Here is a 16,325-nt window from a genome sequence, read left to right on the forward strand (position 1 = left end):
TTTTAGTCATTTAGCAGACGCTCTTATCCAGAGCGACTTACAGTTAGTGCATACATTTTTATTTAATTTTTTCATACTCCCCGTGGGAATCGAACCCACACCCCTGGCGTTGCAAACAACATGCTCTACCAACTGAGCTACATCCCTGCCGGCCATTCCCTCCCCTACCCTGGACGACGCTGGGCCAATTCTGCGCCGCCACATGGGTCTCCCGGTCGCGGCCGGCTACGACAAAGCCTGGATTCGAACCAGGTTCTCTAGTGGCACAGCTAGCACTGCGATGCAGTGCCTTAGACCACTGCGCCACTCGGGAGGCCCAGTCTCCAATGATCATGAGGAAGGTGAGGGATTCAGCCCAGAACTACACGACAGGACCTGGTCAATGACCTGAAGAGAGCTGGGACCACAGTCTCAAAGAAAACCATTAGTAACACACTACGCCGTCATGGATTAAAATTCTGCAGCGCACGCAAGGTCCCCCTGCTCAAGCCAGCGCATGTCCAGGCCCGTCTGAAGTTTGCCAATGACCATCTGGATGATCCAGAGGAGGAATGGGAGAAGGTCATGTGGTCTGATGAGACAAAAATAGAGCTTTTTGGTCTAAACCACTCGCTGTGTTTGGAGGAAGAAGAAGGATGAGTACAACCCCAAGAACACCATCCCAACCGTGAAGCATGGAGGTGGAAAAATCATTCTTTGGGGATGCTTTTCTGCAAAGGGGACAGGACGACTGCACCGTATTGAGGGGAGGATGGAAGAGGCCATGTATCGCGAGATCTTGGCCAACAACCTCCTTCCCTCAGTAAAAGCATTGAAGATGGGTCGTGGCTGGGTCTTCCTGCATGACAACGACCAGAAACACACAGCCAGGGCAACTAAGGAGTGGCTCCGTAAGAAGCATCTCAAGGTCCTGGAGTGGCCTAGCCAGTCTCCAGACCTGAACCCAATAGAACATCTTTGGAGGGAGCTGAAAGTCCGTATTGCCCAGCGACAGCCCCGAAACCTGAAGGATCTGGAGAAGGTTTGTATGGAGGAGTGGGCCAAAATCCCTGCTGCAGTGTGTGCAAACCTGGTCAAGACCTACAGGAAACGTATGATCTCTGTAATTGCAAACAAAGGTTTCTGTACCAAATATTAAGTTCTGCTTTTCTGATGTATCAAATACTTATGTCATGCAATAAAATGCAAATTAATTACTTAAAAATCATACAATGTGATTTTCTGGATTTTTGTTTTAGATTCCGTCTCTCACAGTTGAAGTGTACCTATGATAAAAATTACAGACCTCTACATGCTTTGTAAGTAGGAAAACCTGCAAAATCGGCAGTGTATCAAATACTTGTTCTCCCCACTGTATATCACCCACTGATACACACAGACAGACACCCAGACATAGACAGTACCAACCTGACAGCCAGTTTCTGTTCAGCCTGTCCAGTGTGCAGTATGTGAACAAAGTGTTTAAGGTAGTAGAGGTATTTAGACCAGGTCAGTCTCCTACACACAGCTCCTACCACTTCTACTGAGGCTGACGTCATACCCTCATTCTGCAGGACAGAGAGAGAAACACACAGGTTACACACACACGTACGCACACCAGAATGAAGGATAACATTTGTCAGTGTGTTGTGTAACTAACCTTGAGCATCTTCTCGTCGAAGAGGGCAGTCATGGCGTAGGGCATGATAAAGTTCTGGAGGGAACGTGATGACATCACAACCGTACCCTCCGTCAGCTGCTTGGCGAACTTCCTCAGAGCGCGACCTCTACGATGGATCTGAGAGAGACAAAACATTAAGCACTGGGCTGAACACGATGCTTCCTGACTCATTTGAAGAGCGTCGGCTATATGGCTACAATCCAAGTTGCCCCATACCAGGCTAACCAGTGCATTTTCCTATGTTACGATATCTATACTAGCATACGCTGCTGCTACTCTCTGTTTATTATCTATGCATAGTCACTTTAATAACTCTACCTACATGTACATATTACCTCAATTACCTCGACTAACCGGTGCCCCCGCACATTGACTTGGTACCGGTACCCCCTGTATATAGCCTCGCTATTGTTATTTTACTGCTGCTCTTTAATTATTTGTTACTTTTATTTCGTATTATTTTATATTGTATTTCTTTGTGATTTTTTTTGGTATTCTTTCTTAAAACTGCATTATTGGTTAAGGGCTTATAAATAAGCATTTCACTGTAAGGTCTACACCTGTTGTATTCGGCACATGTGACAAATAACATTTGATTTGATTTGATACCACTTAGAATGCATGCCCAATACATTGCTTCAATCCATGTAGTATGCTGGTGTGAATATTGGAACAGTGGCTGAAGTCTTACCTGGATGTGCTTCATGTGTTCAAAGAAGTCCGACTCAGGGTCGTTGTAGTCGGTGAGCTGCACCAGATCTCTGAAGTCTCTACGGGTGGGGAAGGTCTTCACCAGACACGCCAGCACTGTGGTGTAGTCATGCTGCACACTCTGACAACACAGGAGAGACACACTGGACCCAAGTTCACTTTAGTGTGTGTGTGTGTGTGTGTGTGTGTGTGTGTGTGTGTGTGTATTCTGTGATGTACGTGTGTGTGTGTGTGTGCTAACCTCAGTCTTGCTCCTCAGTCCTTTCCTGACAGCGTCCAGTATGGTGTACTGTACTATCTCCTTGTACTCCTCCTCTCCACGGCCCACTGCAGCCAGACGTGTAAGGACAGCAGACAGACACAAGGTGGCGTTGTCTGCCAGGGACATGTCTCCAATCTACAACACAGGAAGGAAGAAAGTTGAATTAATTAATGGACGAATTACATTACTGTTAATATTCCTTGAAGGGGAAATTATTTCCACATCAAATAAATTAAGAGCAAAAACCACAGACATGCACGGATACATGTTAAGCACTTTGTGACACAAATGTTTTGTCAAAATCTACATATAATTTATTGATTCATAAGTGAATAGGACATCTAAAATAAGAGGAGAGCAATCCAAAATACTACCAAAGTCGATGCAATAGTCAAAAGATCAGGCTGTAGTGTAACTACCATCTGTAGTGTCGGATCTCTCCTGTGTGTTTGTGATGTGTGTGTTGGTCTCACCTCGAAGGAGGCGAAGCAGTTGTGCATGATGGTGTAGATGAAGTTCATGTCCAGCGTGTCCATGTCGTTGATCCTCCTGGTGGCCTCCTGGAAGGCTGTGAGACGCACGTCAAAGTAGACCTCGTCCAGGTGACGACTGTCAAACGCATTCAACTAGAGGGAGAGAAAGGGGCAATGATTATACATCACTGTGTGTGATGCACCTGGGTTGTCTGTGCCTGTGTGTGTTTGTGTGTGCGTTTGAATGTTGTGTGTGGTTTTTCGAGCCCTACCTTAGCAGCTGTATCTGTGATGTACTTCAGTCCACTATCCAGGTCTGCCAGAGTCTGTTGGGAGACAGAAACACAGGTAAACACTCTGCCATTCAGATCACATTCATATGGACCACTAGATATGAGTAGTGGTAAGCATGTAGGGCCTGGCTTCAGCAGCTAAAGATGTGACAATGAGTGAGCACAACAGCACAAACAGATCTGGAATCAGGCTATGGGGGCTTGAGGTCCTACCTGGAAGAGGGAGGTGAGGGCCTGTCTTGGCAGCTTGTTATGGAGGATGGAGAACAGTCTACTGATAGGCTTGAGGAAGGAGGAGGGATCAGAACACTGTCTCAGCAGGTTCTGGACTGTAGCCAGGATGTCAATCTCTGTCTCCTGAAACACAAGGGAAGGGAAATACGTTTACATTTGAGTCATTTAGCAGACGCTCTTATCCAGAGCGACTTACAGTAGTGAGTGCATACACAACCCTGGCGTCGCAAGCGCTATGCTTTACCAACTGAGCTACACGGGAAATACTCATGAGTGTAACACTATAACATAAAACCTACCACAATGCAAGGAAATGACAGGATAGATCAATAATGAGTGGGAGCTCATGTAACAGTATGAATAATGTATGCACTCACTAAAACTAAGTTGCTCTGGATAAGCGCGTCTGCTAAACGACTAAAATGTAAATGTAAAACATACATATAACACAACCTTAACATGGCGTAAGCTAGCATGACGTTTACTTCGAACAATCCAACACAGCACGAAAACACACAAACAAATAACCACAACACAGACATATCATATCACTAGAACAGTAACATAACAGTGACATGTTGTTGTACCTGTGGGTTGCGGGCCTTCTGGAGGTATGGCAGCAGCAGACTGATGAGCACTGAGCTCTGGTCCTTATCACTCACAAACCTGCTGATCCTGGAGAGGAGGGAGATCATCACATTAGCCTCTAGAAACCATAACCATCATCAACACCATACAACAACCTTAAACCTCCCCCCCCCACACACACAGCGGAGTCGCTCACCACCTTCCGGAGACATTTGAAACCCCACCTCTGTAAGGAATACCTGGGATAGGATAAAGTAATCCTTCTACCCCCCCCCCCCCCCCCCCCCCAAAAAAAAAATTTGTAAAGTGGTTATCCCACTGGCTATAGGGTGAATGCATCAATTTGTGAGTCGCTCTGGACTAGAGCGTCTGCTAAATGACGTAAATGTGCCCTTGAGCAAGGCACTTAACCCTAATTGCTCCTGTAAGTCGCTCTGGATAAGAGCGTCTGCTAAATGACTAAAATGTAATGTAAATGTAAACCTGAGAAGGAGAACTGTGATAAGATCCCAAAGAGCAGAGGGTAGAGTACGCCATCTATGAATGGTGGGCCTGATCAGTTGCATTAGAGATATATGACTGTCTACAACAGGGCTCTCCAACCCTGTTCCAGGAGAGCTACCGTCTTGTAGGTTTTCGATCCAATAATAATCTAGCGCATCTGATTCTAATAATTAGCTGGTTAATAAGCTGAGTCAGGTTAGTAAACAACTGGGGTTGGAGAGAAAGCCTACAAGAGGGTAGCTCTCCAGGAACAGGGTTGGAGCCCAGGTCTACAATGATCACATAAAATCAACACAGCACAGGAGTCATCACCCTTCATAAAGGATGAAGAAGGATGTGAGGACCGAAGGACTTACTTTGAGAGGATGTTGAGCTCCTTGGCCACCTGGGATCTAAACTTCTTCTTCTTGAGTCTGTCAGAGTTGCGTACGATGCCACTGAGGTACTGTAGCAGGGTGGAGATGTGGGGCAGGAGCAGCCTGGCACCCTGGGTCAGATGCTCTGAACAACACAAACAAACCATTCTTTTCACCACTATTACCAATGTGCATGCTTTGTTAATATTTCAAGTTATTTTTTCTATATATTTTTTAACTTTTTATTACAAACGTTAAACTTTGTGGATAATACCCATTTTACATTTGCTTATACCTACTAGGGCCCATAGTTTTTCCATGTAACCTGACGAGGAAAAACTCTGGTCCCTAGTTATACTGTTTAGTATTTACTGTTATTAGTATCATTTGCATATTCTAGCAGTGGCCCTGTAAGCATTGCATTTGCGTATTCTATCTGTTTTCCAGCAGCCTCACCTGCAGAAATGTAAGCTCCCTCTGGTGGCTGGGGGAACACACTGCCGTTGACGCTCAGCTCCGACTCCTCACCCTCCTCAACCAGAAGGTCCTTCGTGGTCACCAAGGACTCGGCGATGTCCATCACCATGGCAACAGTCTGGGTAGAGACGTTCTTGGCGGAGAGCAGGGCGAACACGTTGAGGAGGACGTCACACTCCGGGTGACCAGACTGCTGCTTGGCCAGGAGGGGGGAAGTACCTGAGAGAAGAGGAGAGAAGAAGAGGAAAGAAGGTGGTCATTTTCAGGCAGGTTTAATCTGTCACCTGCCAGTGGGTCATTGCAAATTCCTCCTAGTTCCTCACTGTAAACTGGATTGTTGCCAGAAACATTCTCCCATTAATTTACTGATCTCATTGTGAAAAGACTTAGCCTTAGTGTAGCTGAACTCTCAACACAAAGACTGTTTGTTAAGCTTACCTGGCGTTCTTGCTCCAGACGTGGATGAGTTTGAGGAGGGGGGTGGGGGAGTAGGGGCTCTCTGTGGGCAGACGGCAGACCTGGGGCCAGACGATAGCCTGGAAGACAGCGTCTAGCTCGTCTGGGGTGAAGCTGTACGAGTCGAAGCCATCAAAGAAGTCCTGGATCCTCAGGACCCCCAGGCGCCTCAGGTTCTTCAGAGGAGCGATACAGCCCGCCTTTAACTGGGCAGAGAGAGGGAAAAAAACATTTAGGAGTTATCTTTAAAACCTGTATCTATTTTTAGCCTTCCTTTCAGCTGCAAAGAGTAGTGAAAATACAAGGTGAGAAAACAACTTTTAGGAGTTACTGACTTGTCCTAAAAACGAATGTCTGTGTGCAGTATCATACATGAACATCAAAATGCTTTATACATGCTCACACCTGCAACTGCCAGGGCAGGCTTCTCTGAGCCTCCTGTTCTAGTATAGGTCTTAGAGGGCCAGCTGCGGCATACTGCCACAATGGCTACACTGCAGCTCCTGACCAAGACCAGAGTTACTGACTTTTACTAAACGTATTTCTCAAGAGAGACCAGGAGCTTATTATCAAGCTTCTCAGAGTAGGAGTGCTCTGTGCAAAAATGATCGTAAATCAGCACTCGTACTCTGAGATGCTTGATAAATACGGCCCTTGGTCCAACACAGAATATACAGCAGGTTTCTCAAGACTAAGCCTATGTGAGACAGTGAGACCCTCCGGCTGTGTATATACCTGTTCTCTCTGGTTGAGGATGGTGGAGACGGAGGCGGTGACACACAGTAGGATCTGCAGCACCTTGGGCAGGTGTGTGTGGATGAGGTGGCCCAGTTTACTGATGACTGTGTTGACTATGTTCAGCAGGCTGTGCTGCCGCCCCAGAGGAAGGACGGCAGAGGAGTCTGTCTCGGCTATCGCCTTGTCTACTGCAGCTAAACACAGACCTGGAGAGAAGGAGGGAGGAGGGGGGAGAGAGAGAGAGAGAGAAAGAGAGAGAGAGAGAGAGAGAGGAGAGAGAGAGAGAGAGAGAGAGGAGAGAGGAGAGAGAGAGAGGAGAGAGAGAGAGAGAGAGAGAGAGGAGAGAGAGAGAGGAGAGAGAGAGAGAGAGAAGAGAGAGAGAGAGAGAGAGAGGAGAGAGAGAGAAGAGTTCTAAGTGTTCATATGTCCTACCTTTAAAACAAACAAGTCCACACACACAACTAGGCTGAAGCTACAATATAATGGCAGAATAGACCAATGAGACAGAGAGCAACAGAGCCATACAGTGAGCAATAAGACGAGAAGCACTCCACTCCCATACAGGTTGTATATCACATGGCAGTGGGCACCCTACCTTGTCCGTGGTGGCAGACGGGCTCCAGCAGGAGGTCAATGAACATGCCCAGCTCCTCAGACTGGCATCCTGCCAGGAACCTCAGCACGATGGAGGAACGCTGCACAGCGCCAGACTTGCCCTGGAACTTACTGCCGGTCTTACTGCGCATCCGGCCAAACAGAACCCTACAGAGGTAAGGTTAGAGGAGAGGGAGGATGGGTTGGTTATATTGGAGTAGTAAAGGTGACGCACAAATAGGCCACAAGTTTAAATTTAACATGAAGACGTGACACACACACACAAGAGTAATCACACACCTCATAAGCAGTGGGATAAGCTGGGCCCTGTGTGAGGCGTCCACCACGGCCTCCTCCTCTGAGACGTTGAAGTGAACGATCTCATCCTTAAAGTATTTGTCATCCAGCAGCCTCTCCAGATTCTCCCTGAACACAACAGTCAACACATCAGTCAAAGACGTTCAATAGCGCAGGACTTTAGGTCCAGAAGCACAGGACATTTCAGATACAAACAAAGACATCAGATGAAGACATTTCATTACTATATCACAGGACACATCAAACACAGAAAGACATTGTATCAAATGGCCTGCCACGAGATATTGAATCAAGATATATTAGCAACTCTATACGCCTATTGGCCTGTACAGCTTCAAAGAGGCACCAGAGCAATGTTGTTGACAGGGTCTACACTACACAGAGTCTCCAGGGTGATTCTGTGAACTAGGTCAGTGGTACATTATGGGAAATTAAATAACAGAAGAGCACTACCCTTATTTCCTTCCATCATACTGTTTGCAGTGCTGTTAGATGGGAAATGGTTAGTAAATTGATATTTTAATAAGGGAAGTTAATAGAGGAACTCCTGTCAGATCTGTGGGTCTGGGTGGAGGTTAACATTCCTGCTCAGTGGAACCTGAGAGGGTCAGTGATGTCTCTGATCTCTATCAGTACTGGTAACAATGACTCCCATTGAGAGACCGGGAGTCCATAACTAACAGTTATTCCAGTATATTTTACTCCAATCATCTGAACAAAAATGTTAAATGGTCATCTTGGAAAGGACGTTTTATGCCTGGCACACTGTAAAAGGACTGAATGTATGTTAAAACAAGAGATAAGATGAGAGTGTCGTTCGGAAATAAGCCAGAGAGCAAACGTACTTGTAGGGGAGGACGTTGGGGTCTTTGTAGGTCAGAACACACTCCAAAGCTGCCCTCTGGATCTGCTGGTCCTGGTGACACAGCAACTGAACAGAGACACACAGTCACACACTGATAGGAGTACACTGACGGAGACTACCTACTGTTTAGGAAGATAGGCTGATAACGGGTCAGATGAGTAAGTTTAATGGAGTATTCAGTCAATGCAGGCTAAATAGGCATATAGTATGACTGGTGAGAACAGCTGAGAGTAAATTGATGATGATAGGTGAGATAGATAAGTTTACCTGAGTATACAGCTCATTGAGGCTATTCTCCAGGTACAGAGAGCGAGGGTTGGTGAACTTGGCAAACACCTTCAGGTGAGCGATGAGTTGCCTGTGGAAAGAAATTAAATGTCTTTAGAAAATGCTATATTTGATAATTTTTTTAATGAAATAATAAAACTGAAAAAGTATTGTGAAACAAAAATACATGTTTTATTTACAAAATCTTCAACGTGATCATCTCTTACTTGGCTGCTGCTCTTTTTGGTGGCATCTTCCTCTCTGGTCTAGCCTCCTCCTCTTCCTCCCTGTCCTCCTCTTCCTCTCCCGCAATGCTAGCCTCCATGGCAGCAGGACTGCTCCTCTTCCTCAGGTCCTGAGTAGGAGCCACCAGTAGGTCAGCTGGGTAAAACTCATTCCTTCCAATCATGAGAGGGGAGGGGCATTGGGTCAGTTAAGACAGTGGACAATGAGGCTCATTCTCAAAAACCTTCCCTAGATTTATTGCATCTTGTCTCCTCCTCTTCAAAATGAAAAGATCTGAGGTTCCTCTCTGTATGAGGGCAGTGTAGTGTGTAAGGCTGCAGTATCTGGTCATGCCTAGGGTATAGTATAGGACTAACCTGATGAATCGTAGCATCAGTGGACTGAGCTCCCTACTGCGTGGTTCTACACGGTCAGGGACCAGAGCCATGGCCCTCCACAGCAGGCCCCTGAAGTTAGTGAAGTCTGTCCTCTCGCTGGGGTCAGAGGTCATCTTCAGATGCTGCAGGAAGAGCACCCCCACTTCCCCGCTCTCGATGACATCACAGCCCGGCTCCCCTTGCAGCTCCGAGCCTCCATCTTCGCATTCATTATCGGCATCATCGTCACCTTCACGCAGCTCCTTTTCTGTTAGACAGAAAATGTACTTGATAGTTTTATACGTCAACAGAAATAGCTCATCACAGTGTTAAAAAACAGATCACAAATGAGCATGCACTCACCAGCAAGACCTGCCACCAACTCCAGATGCTCATGGTAGACCTTCCAGAAGTCTTTGTTTTCCATTCCTCTGGCATGGGTCCTGGAGAGAGCGACAACATGAGGAAGAGATGAAATGCGTTACTGGGGGTTAAAACGTCATAGAGTATGACACTTTAGATTTATTGGGGTTGTGTGTTTTGTGTACTTACACTATGAGTTCAATGACTGGATCCCACAGGGGTTTGAAGTTGATGAACAGCATGGAAATAAGATAGCGTAGAGGCACCTGCAAATGGAAGACGCAGAACTTAACCATCCACTATGATAATCAAACGTTCATCAATGTTCTAAATCTACGTTCTAGGTTCCAAATCTACGTTCTATGTTCTGGGTACCTGTTGGAAGGTCCCTTGTTGCCCCTGGGGTAGTGATCTCTGTACCAGGTCGTGTCTGAGCTTCCTGAGGTGCAGCAGCTTCTCTCTGTAGTCCTGCACTGAGGCAGGGACCAACTCAGCCTGAAAACACACTGCAAACACAGGCTGGATCTCCACACTCTCCTCACCCTGAGAACACAAAGTTCAAAAGTGTTATTATTGTCCATTTAGGCTGAAATGGAAAGTTCTCTCAATTATCTTCTGCCATGCGAATGAATTCAATTAACTTGAACAAATAAAGTCAGAATTATCCATTTACAAGACATCATTTGATTGTTCTGTACCAACCTCTGACGGTTTGAGCTCTGCCTCAAAGTGGGTCAGAATCCTCAGAGTCAGCAAGCGGATCTGAGGGAGGAAGCGATGTGTAGTTAGGTCACAGTTGAATCACAACTAATAAAGTACCCAAATTAATTACAACTAAAAAAATAATTAAATATACTTCCATACTTTGGAGCTGCTGGAGGAGAGGTTGACGTGCAGCATCTGGTGCAGGTCGAGCAGTGCACTGTGGGATAGGTGCTCGGAGCAGCCGTTGACTGACAGCCGGGTGTAGTAGAGGTCTCCTAGCAACAGAGCCGACATGTCTGTAGGGAACTTCCTGTGACACACACAAACACAGGAAGTTGATCAGGGTCAAAGTCCACTAATTACTAGAACAAAACCAGTTTCCAGATTATATAGCCAAACATTCATGGCACCAAAAAACCCACACAGATTTACTGTACCAATCCAAAGCTTTATCTCTCGTCACAGCAGTTATTCACACGAAACGGAACTACTCTCCAAGAGTTTGTGATATTTCTCCACTCTACTTACTGGATGATGGTCTTGACCCGCTCCACTGGCACCAGGGAGAGCACCTCAGCAGATCCATTCAGACTGAGCAGAGAGCTGAGGGCCTGCCTGGCCACAAACAGACCGCCTGGATGGAGAGAGGACAGAAAAAGGGAGAGATCTTTATTGTTCCAGCTCGTGGGTTACTACTGGAGGGATGGTTAGGAGTTAGAACAAATATGCATTGAATGGAACACATGGTTAATCTGTATATCAGATAAGAACAAACAAGGGCAGTACAGTACATACCTTTCCCGAGCACTTTACTCTCCACATTCAGCAGCAGGCGATTGATGAGGGCTGTCAGACTGGGAACGACACTCCCTGCTGCCAGCGGTCTGAGATGGGGCAGGAGGACCAGGGCTGCCCAGGGCAGGGACAGGTCAGTGATGGTCTGGTTCTGGTCCTGGGGTAGGCTGATCAGAGAGAGGATCAACTCTGGTACTGACACCTTCTCTGTCCCATCACCTGGCTCCTTACCGGGGGTCTTTCCGGTGAAGTCCAGGGGGTAGGTCTCGAAGGCCATGGAGCCGTCAGTAGGGGGCGGGGCTTTGGCCAGGATGAGACTGACCAGCACCTCCAGGGCAGAGTGACGAGACACAGAGTCTACACTGGAGAACAACCCCTCTAGGTACTGTAGCAGGCAGGGCAGGAAAAACTGGAGACAGAGAGAGAAGAGGGAGGGAAGGGTGAGGAGAGATGGAGAGAGAGAGGGAGGGAGAGAGATGAAGGGAAAGGCAGAAAAGAGGAGAGAGAAATAAAGATGAAAGGAGTGGCAGAAAGGAGAGAGAGAGATTATGTTAATCTATGTCATGTGAAGGGAGCTTACTCTTTTGGAGTCAGCTAGGATGAAATTGCCTGGTGTATTGTTGATGAGATGACTCGATGTACCTGTTCAAACCGTTTCATGGTGAACATCTCCTTAGTGAACTCCAGTATCAGGTCCTGGTCCATCCCACTGCTGAACACCATTTTGACCGTGTCCTGTGTGACTATGTTTGGTAGTGAGACATTCTCCCCCAGCAGTAGAGAGGAGATGATCTGGAGCACTAGTCTACAGCAGGGTCCTGGGAGGGCTGGGGTCTGGAGCAACTCATGAACTGTCTACAGAGGCACAGAGAAGGACAAAAACATCAGAGGAATCTATACATAATATGACACCAACAGTCAGATTTGAACCCAAACTAAGTTCAGGCAAAAGACACATTTATGTGATCTGAAAATCAAATGGACACAATAAAGTATTCTTCTTCTTTTAAATATATACAGTATAAGCGGAGACGGTCAAATACATACAGACACACACACAGCCTCTGAATACAGAACATACTCCATGCTTATTCTTAGTATTACTTATTCATGTCGCACAGATAAATGGTGACCGCGGGCCCTACCTGACAGACAGTGTCTGGCTTGGTGATCTTGTCTCCGTTGCGGTGTCCCACCAGGGTGTGGAGGATGAAGAGCAGACGCTCCAAGTGCTCGGAGGCCTGACCCTCCTCCTCCTCATCAACATCTGTCTTATTCAGGTTCCGTAGGACCTCACTCACACACGTCTAGAGAAAGACAACAACATGATTTAGACACGGGACACGCCCTCAGTCACAGTTAAACAGCCCTGGACCAGGATAATGAACAGTATCACTCAAACAGTCCGACAGAGACATGACAATAACCTATCTGTCACACAGGCTTTGAGACAGACAAGACAACCCATCATTCAGCCACACAGACCTACAAAGAGCTTACATTGGCACTATGCGGATCCAGTTGTGAGGTAAAAATGCTCCCTAACCTGTAGAGACTCCCACAGAACCAGGAAGTGCTCTTTCTCTACGTGATTGGCTGCTGCCTGGGCCATTTGATCCAGTGAGTCTCTGACAGCATCCCAGGGTAGAGAGACTTCCTGGTCAGCGCTTGGTCCTAGCTTCCTCAGAGCTACTGGGAGGGCCTGGAGGAGAGGAAAGAGGATGTGAATGAAAGATCTGTCATAAATAATATAAGATCAACTGAATATACATGCATTAGACTCCACTTTGTTAACCTTTTTCTCAGAGTCTAATCTTTTATTTCCTACTGTGTAACCTAATGAACTCACCGTGCCAGCGCAGGAGTGGAACATGTTGCGGACTCCTTTACACATCTCAAACAGCAGCTGTCCCACCCCCTCTGCCTTCCCAGGGTGCTCCTCCAGGTCTAGGAACATGTGGTTGAGAAGGGCGTCAAGGTCTGGCACCTGGGGGGTATAAATGCAATTTATTCAATCTATTCAATTAGATCTGATTTCATAACCACTGGATGTCAACTAGGTACGACCACAACACACCTTTCTCATCAGAAAAGAAAAACTCTCTGCCGCAAACTTTCGTATGTGTTCCTTCTTGTGCGCCAACAGTGTGCTGTACAAGCTGTAGGGGGGGAAGGAGAGATAATTAAACACTGATGTCATCTATAAAAATATGCCATAGATAGGAAACAATAACAACAATAATGCTAGAGCTTCTAGCACCATCTGTCTACTCCTACTGCAGCCAGGTAGGCCTAAGGCCCAGTCTCACCTGTACATTTTGGTCATGTCCTTGACCATGAGTCTCCAGAGGTACTTGTAGAGGTAGGAGAGGCAGGTGAAGGCCCACTCCAGTATCTCTGTGTCCTGGGTCTCCAGGAGAGAGGTGATGAGGACGAAGAAGTCAGGGAAGTGGGGGTAGAAATCCATCTGGAGGTCCCTAGCCAGCTGGACCACCAGGCTGATGGAGAACGGAGACAAAAGTAATCATTTGCAGGGCGCGCGCACACACACACTGCAAGCAACAACTTTGCCAATGAAGAACAAACATTACGTTTGTTTCCACATGACATGTGTGCATTCTTTACAGGCAAATTTTGAAACATATTCTACAGAACATTTCCTATTGAATTTGTACCATCCTCCTCAGCCTCACACTGTAATCTCAGGTACACACACACACACTGTAATCTCAGGTACACACACACACACTGTAATCTCAGGTACACGTACACACACAGTAATCTCAGGTACACACACAGACACTGTAATCTCAGGTACACACACACACACACACAGTAATCTCGGGTACACACACACACAGTAATCTCAGGTACACACACACACACACAGTAATCTCAGGTACACACACACACAATACTCTCAGGTACACACACACACACACAGTAATCTCAGGTACACACACACACTGTAATCTCAGGTACACACACACACTGTAATCTCAGGTACACACACACACACTGTAATCTCAGGTACACGTACACACACACACAGTAATCTCAGGTACACGTACACACACAGTAATCTCAGGTACACACACACACACAGTAATCTCAGGTACACACACACACAGTAATCTCAGGTACACACACACACACACACACACACTGTAATCTCAGGTACACACACACACTGTAATCTCAGGTACACACACACACAGTAATCTCAGGTACACACACATTGTAATCTCAGGTACACGTACACACACACACACAGTAATCTCAGGTACACACACACACACACACTGTAATCTCAGGTACACACACACACAGTAATCTCAGGTACACACACACACTAATCTCAGGTACACGTACACACACAAACAGTAATCTCAGGTACACACACACACACACAGTAATCTCAGGTACACACACACACTGTAATCTCAGGTACACACACAGTAATCTCAGGTACACACACACACACACAGTAATCTCAGGTACACACACACACTGTAATCTCAGGTACACACACACACAGTAATCTCAGGTACACACACACTGTAATATCAGGTACACACACACACACTGTAATATCAGGTACACACACACACACTGTAATCTCAGGTACACACACACACACTGTAATCTCAGGTACACGTACACACACACACAGTAATCTCAGGTACACGTACACACACACACAGTAATCTCAGGTACACACACACACAGTAATCTCAGGTACACACACACTGTAATCTCAGGTACACACACACAGTAATCTCAGGTACACACACACACACTGTAATCTCAGGTACACACACAGTAATCTCAGGTACACACACAGTAATCTCAGGTACACGTACACACACACACAGTAATCTCAGGTACACACACAGACACTGTAATCTCAGGTACACACACACACACTCTGTAATCTCAGGTACACACACACACACTGTAATCTCAGGTACACGTACACACACAGTAATCTCAGGTACACACACAGACACTGTAATCTCAGGTACACACACACACACACACACTGTAATCTCAGGTACACACACACACTGTAATCTCAGGTCCACACACACACACTGTAATCTCAGGTACACACACACACTGTAATCTCAGGTACACATACAAACACACTGTAATCTCAGGTACACACACACACAGTAATCTCAGGTACACACACACACTGTAATCTCAGGTACACACACACACACAGTAATCTCAGGTACTCATACACACACAGTAATCTCAGGTACACACACACACTGTAATCTCAGGTACACACACACACAGTAATCTCAGGTACACACACACACAGTAATCTCAGGTACACACACACACTGTAATCTCAGGTACACGTACACACACACACACAGTAATCTCAGGTACACACACACACACACACACTGTAATCTCAGGTACACACACACACAGTAATCTCAGGTACACACACACACTAATCTCAGGTACACGTACACACACACACAGTAATCTCAGGTACACGTACACACACACACAGTAATCTCAGGTACACACACACACAGTAATGTCAGGTACACACACACACAGTCATCTCAGGTACACACACACAGTCATCTCAGGTACACACACACACACACAGTCATCTCAGGTACACACACACACAGTCATCTCAGGTACACACACACACACTGTAATCTCAGGTACACACACAGTAATCTCAGGTACACACACAGTAATCTCAGGTACACGTACACACACACACAGTAATCTCAGGTACACACACAGACACTGTAATCTCAGGTACACACACACACACACACACTCTGTAATCTCAGGTACACACACACACACTGTAATCTCAGGTACACGTACACACACAGTAATCTCAGGTACACACACAGACACTGTAATCTCAGGTACACACACACACACACACTGTAATCTCAGGTACACACACACACTGTAATCTCAGGTCCACACACACACACTGTAATCTCAGGTACACACACACACTGTAATCTCAGGTACACATACAAACACACTGTAATCTCAGGTACACACACACACAGT

At 46.3% G+C, this 16,325-nt stretch overlaps 1 protein-coding gene across 1 annotated transcript in view; it reads right to left on the bottom strand.

The window, feature by feature from the left end:
- The window catches only part of LOC311129138 (small subunit processome component 20 homolog), a gene marked incomplete at its 3' end in the record, with an annotated part of 28,405 nt that overhangs the window by 9,758 nt on the left and 2,322 nt on the right, over positions 1-16,325 (bottom strand). Inside the window, 32 exon segments of the mRNA XM_084161431.1 lie at positions 1,408-1,547; positions 1,640-1,777; positions 2,352-2,492; positions 2,613-2,768; positions 3,107-3,259; positions 3,379-3,432; positions 3,613-3,756; positions 4,221-4,308; positions 5,082-5,226; positions 5,538-5,769; positions 5,771-5,777; positions 5,997-6,220; positions 6,750-6,958; positions 7,348-7,514; positions 7,647-7,772; positions 8,510-8,595; positions 8,797-8,887; positions 9,024-9,194; positions 9,399-9,666; positions 9,762-9,841; positions 9,951-10,027; positions 10,137-10,304; positions 10,464-10,523; positions 10,626-10,776; positions 10,995-11,100; positions 11,262-11,670; positions 11,904-12,116; positions 12,407-12,568; positions 12,808-12,963; positions 13,111-13,248; positions 13,339-13,420; positions 13,571-13,759. Coding sequence (XP_084017557.1) covers positions 1,408-1,547; positions 1,640-1,777; positions 2,352-2,492; positions 2,613-2,768; positions 3,107-3,259; positions 3,379-3,432; positions 3,613-3,756; positions 4,221-4,308; positions 5,082-5,226; positions 5,538-5,769; positions 5,771-5,777; positions 5,997-6,220; positions 6,750-6,958; positions 7,348-7,514; positions 7,647-7,772; positions 8,510-8,595; positions 8,797-8,887; positions 9,024-9,194; positions 9,399-9,666; positions 9,762-9,841; positions 9,951-10,027; positions 10,137-10,304; positions 10,464-10,523; positions 10,626-10,776; positions 10,995-11,100; positions 11,262-11,670; positions 11,904-12,116; positions 12,407-12,568; positions 12,808-12,963; positions 13,111-13,248; positions 13,339-13,420; positions 13,571-13,759 — 4,731 coding nt within the window.

This window comes from Coregonus lavaretus (genome assembly GCF_964263955.1).
Source record: "Coregonus lavaretus genome assembly, chromosome: 5".
Lineage (NCBI taxonomy): Eukaryota > Metazoa > Chordata > Actinopteri > Salmoniformes > Salmonidae > Coregonus > Coregonus lavaretus.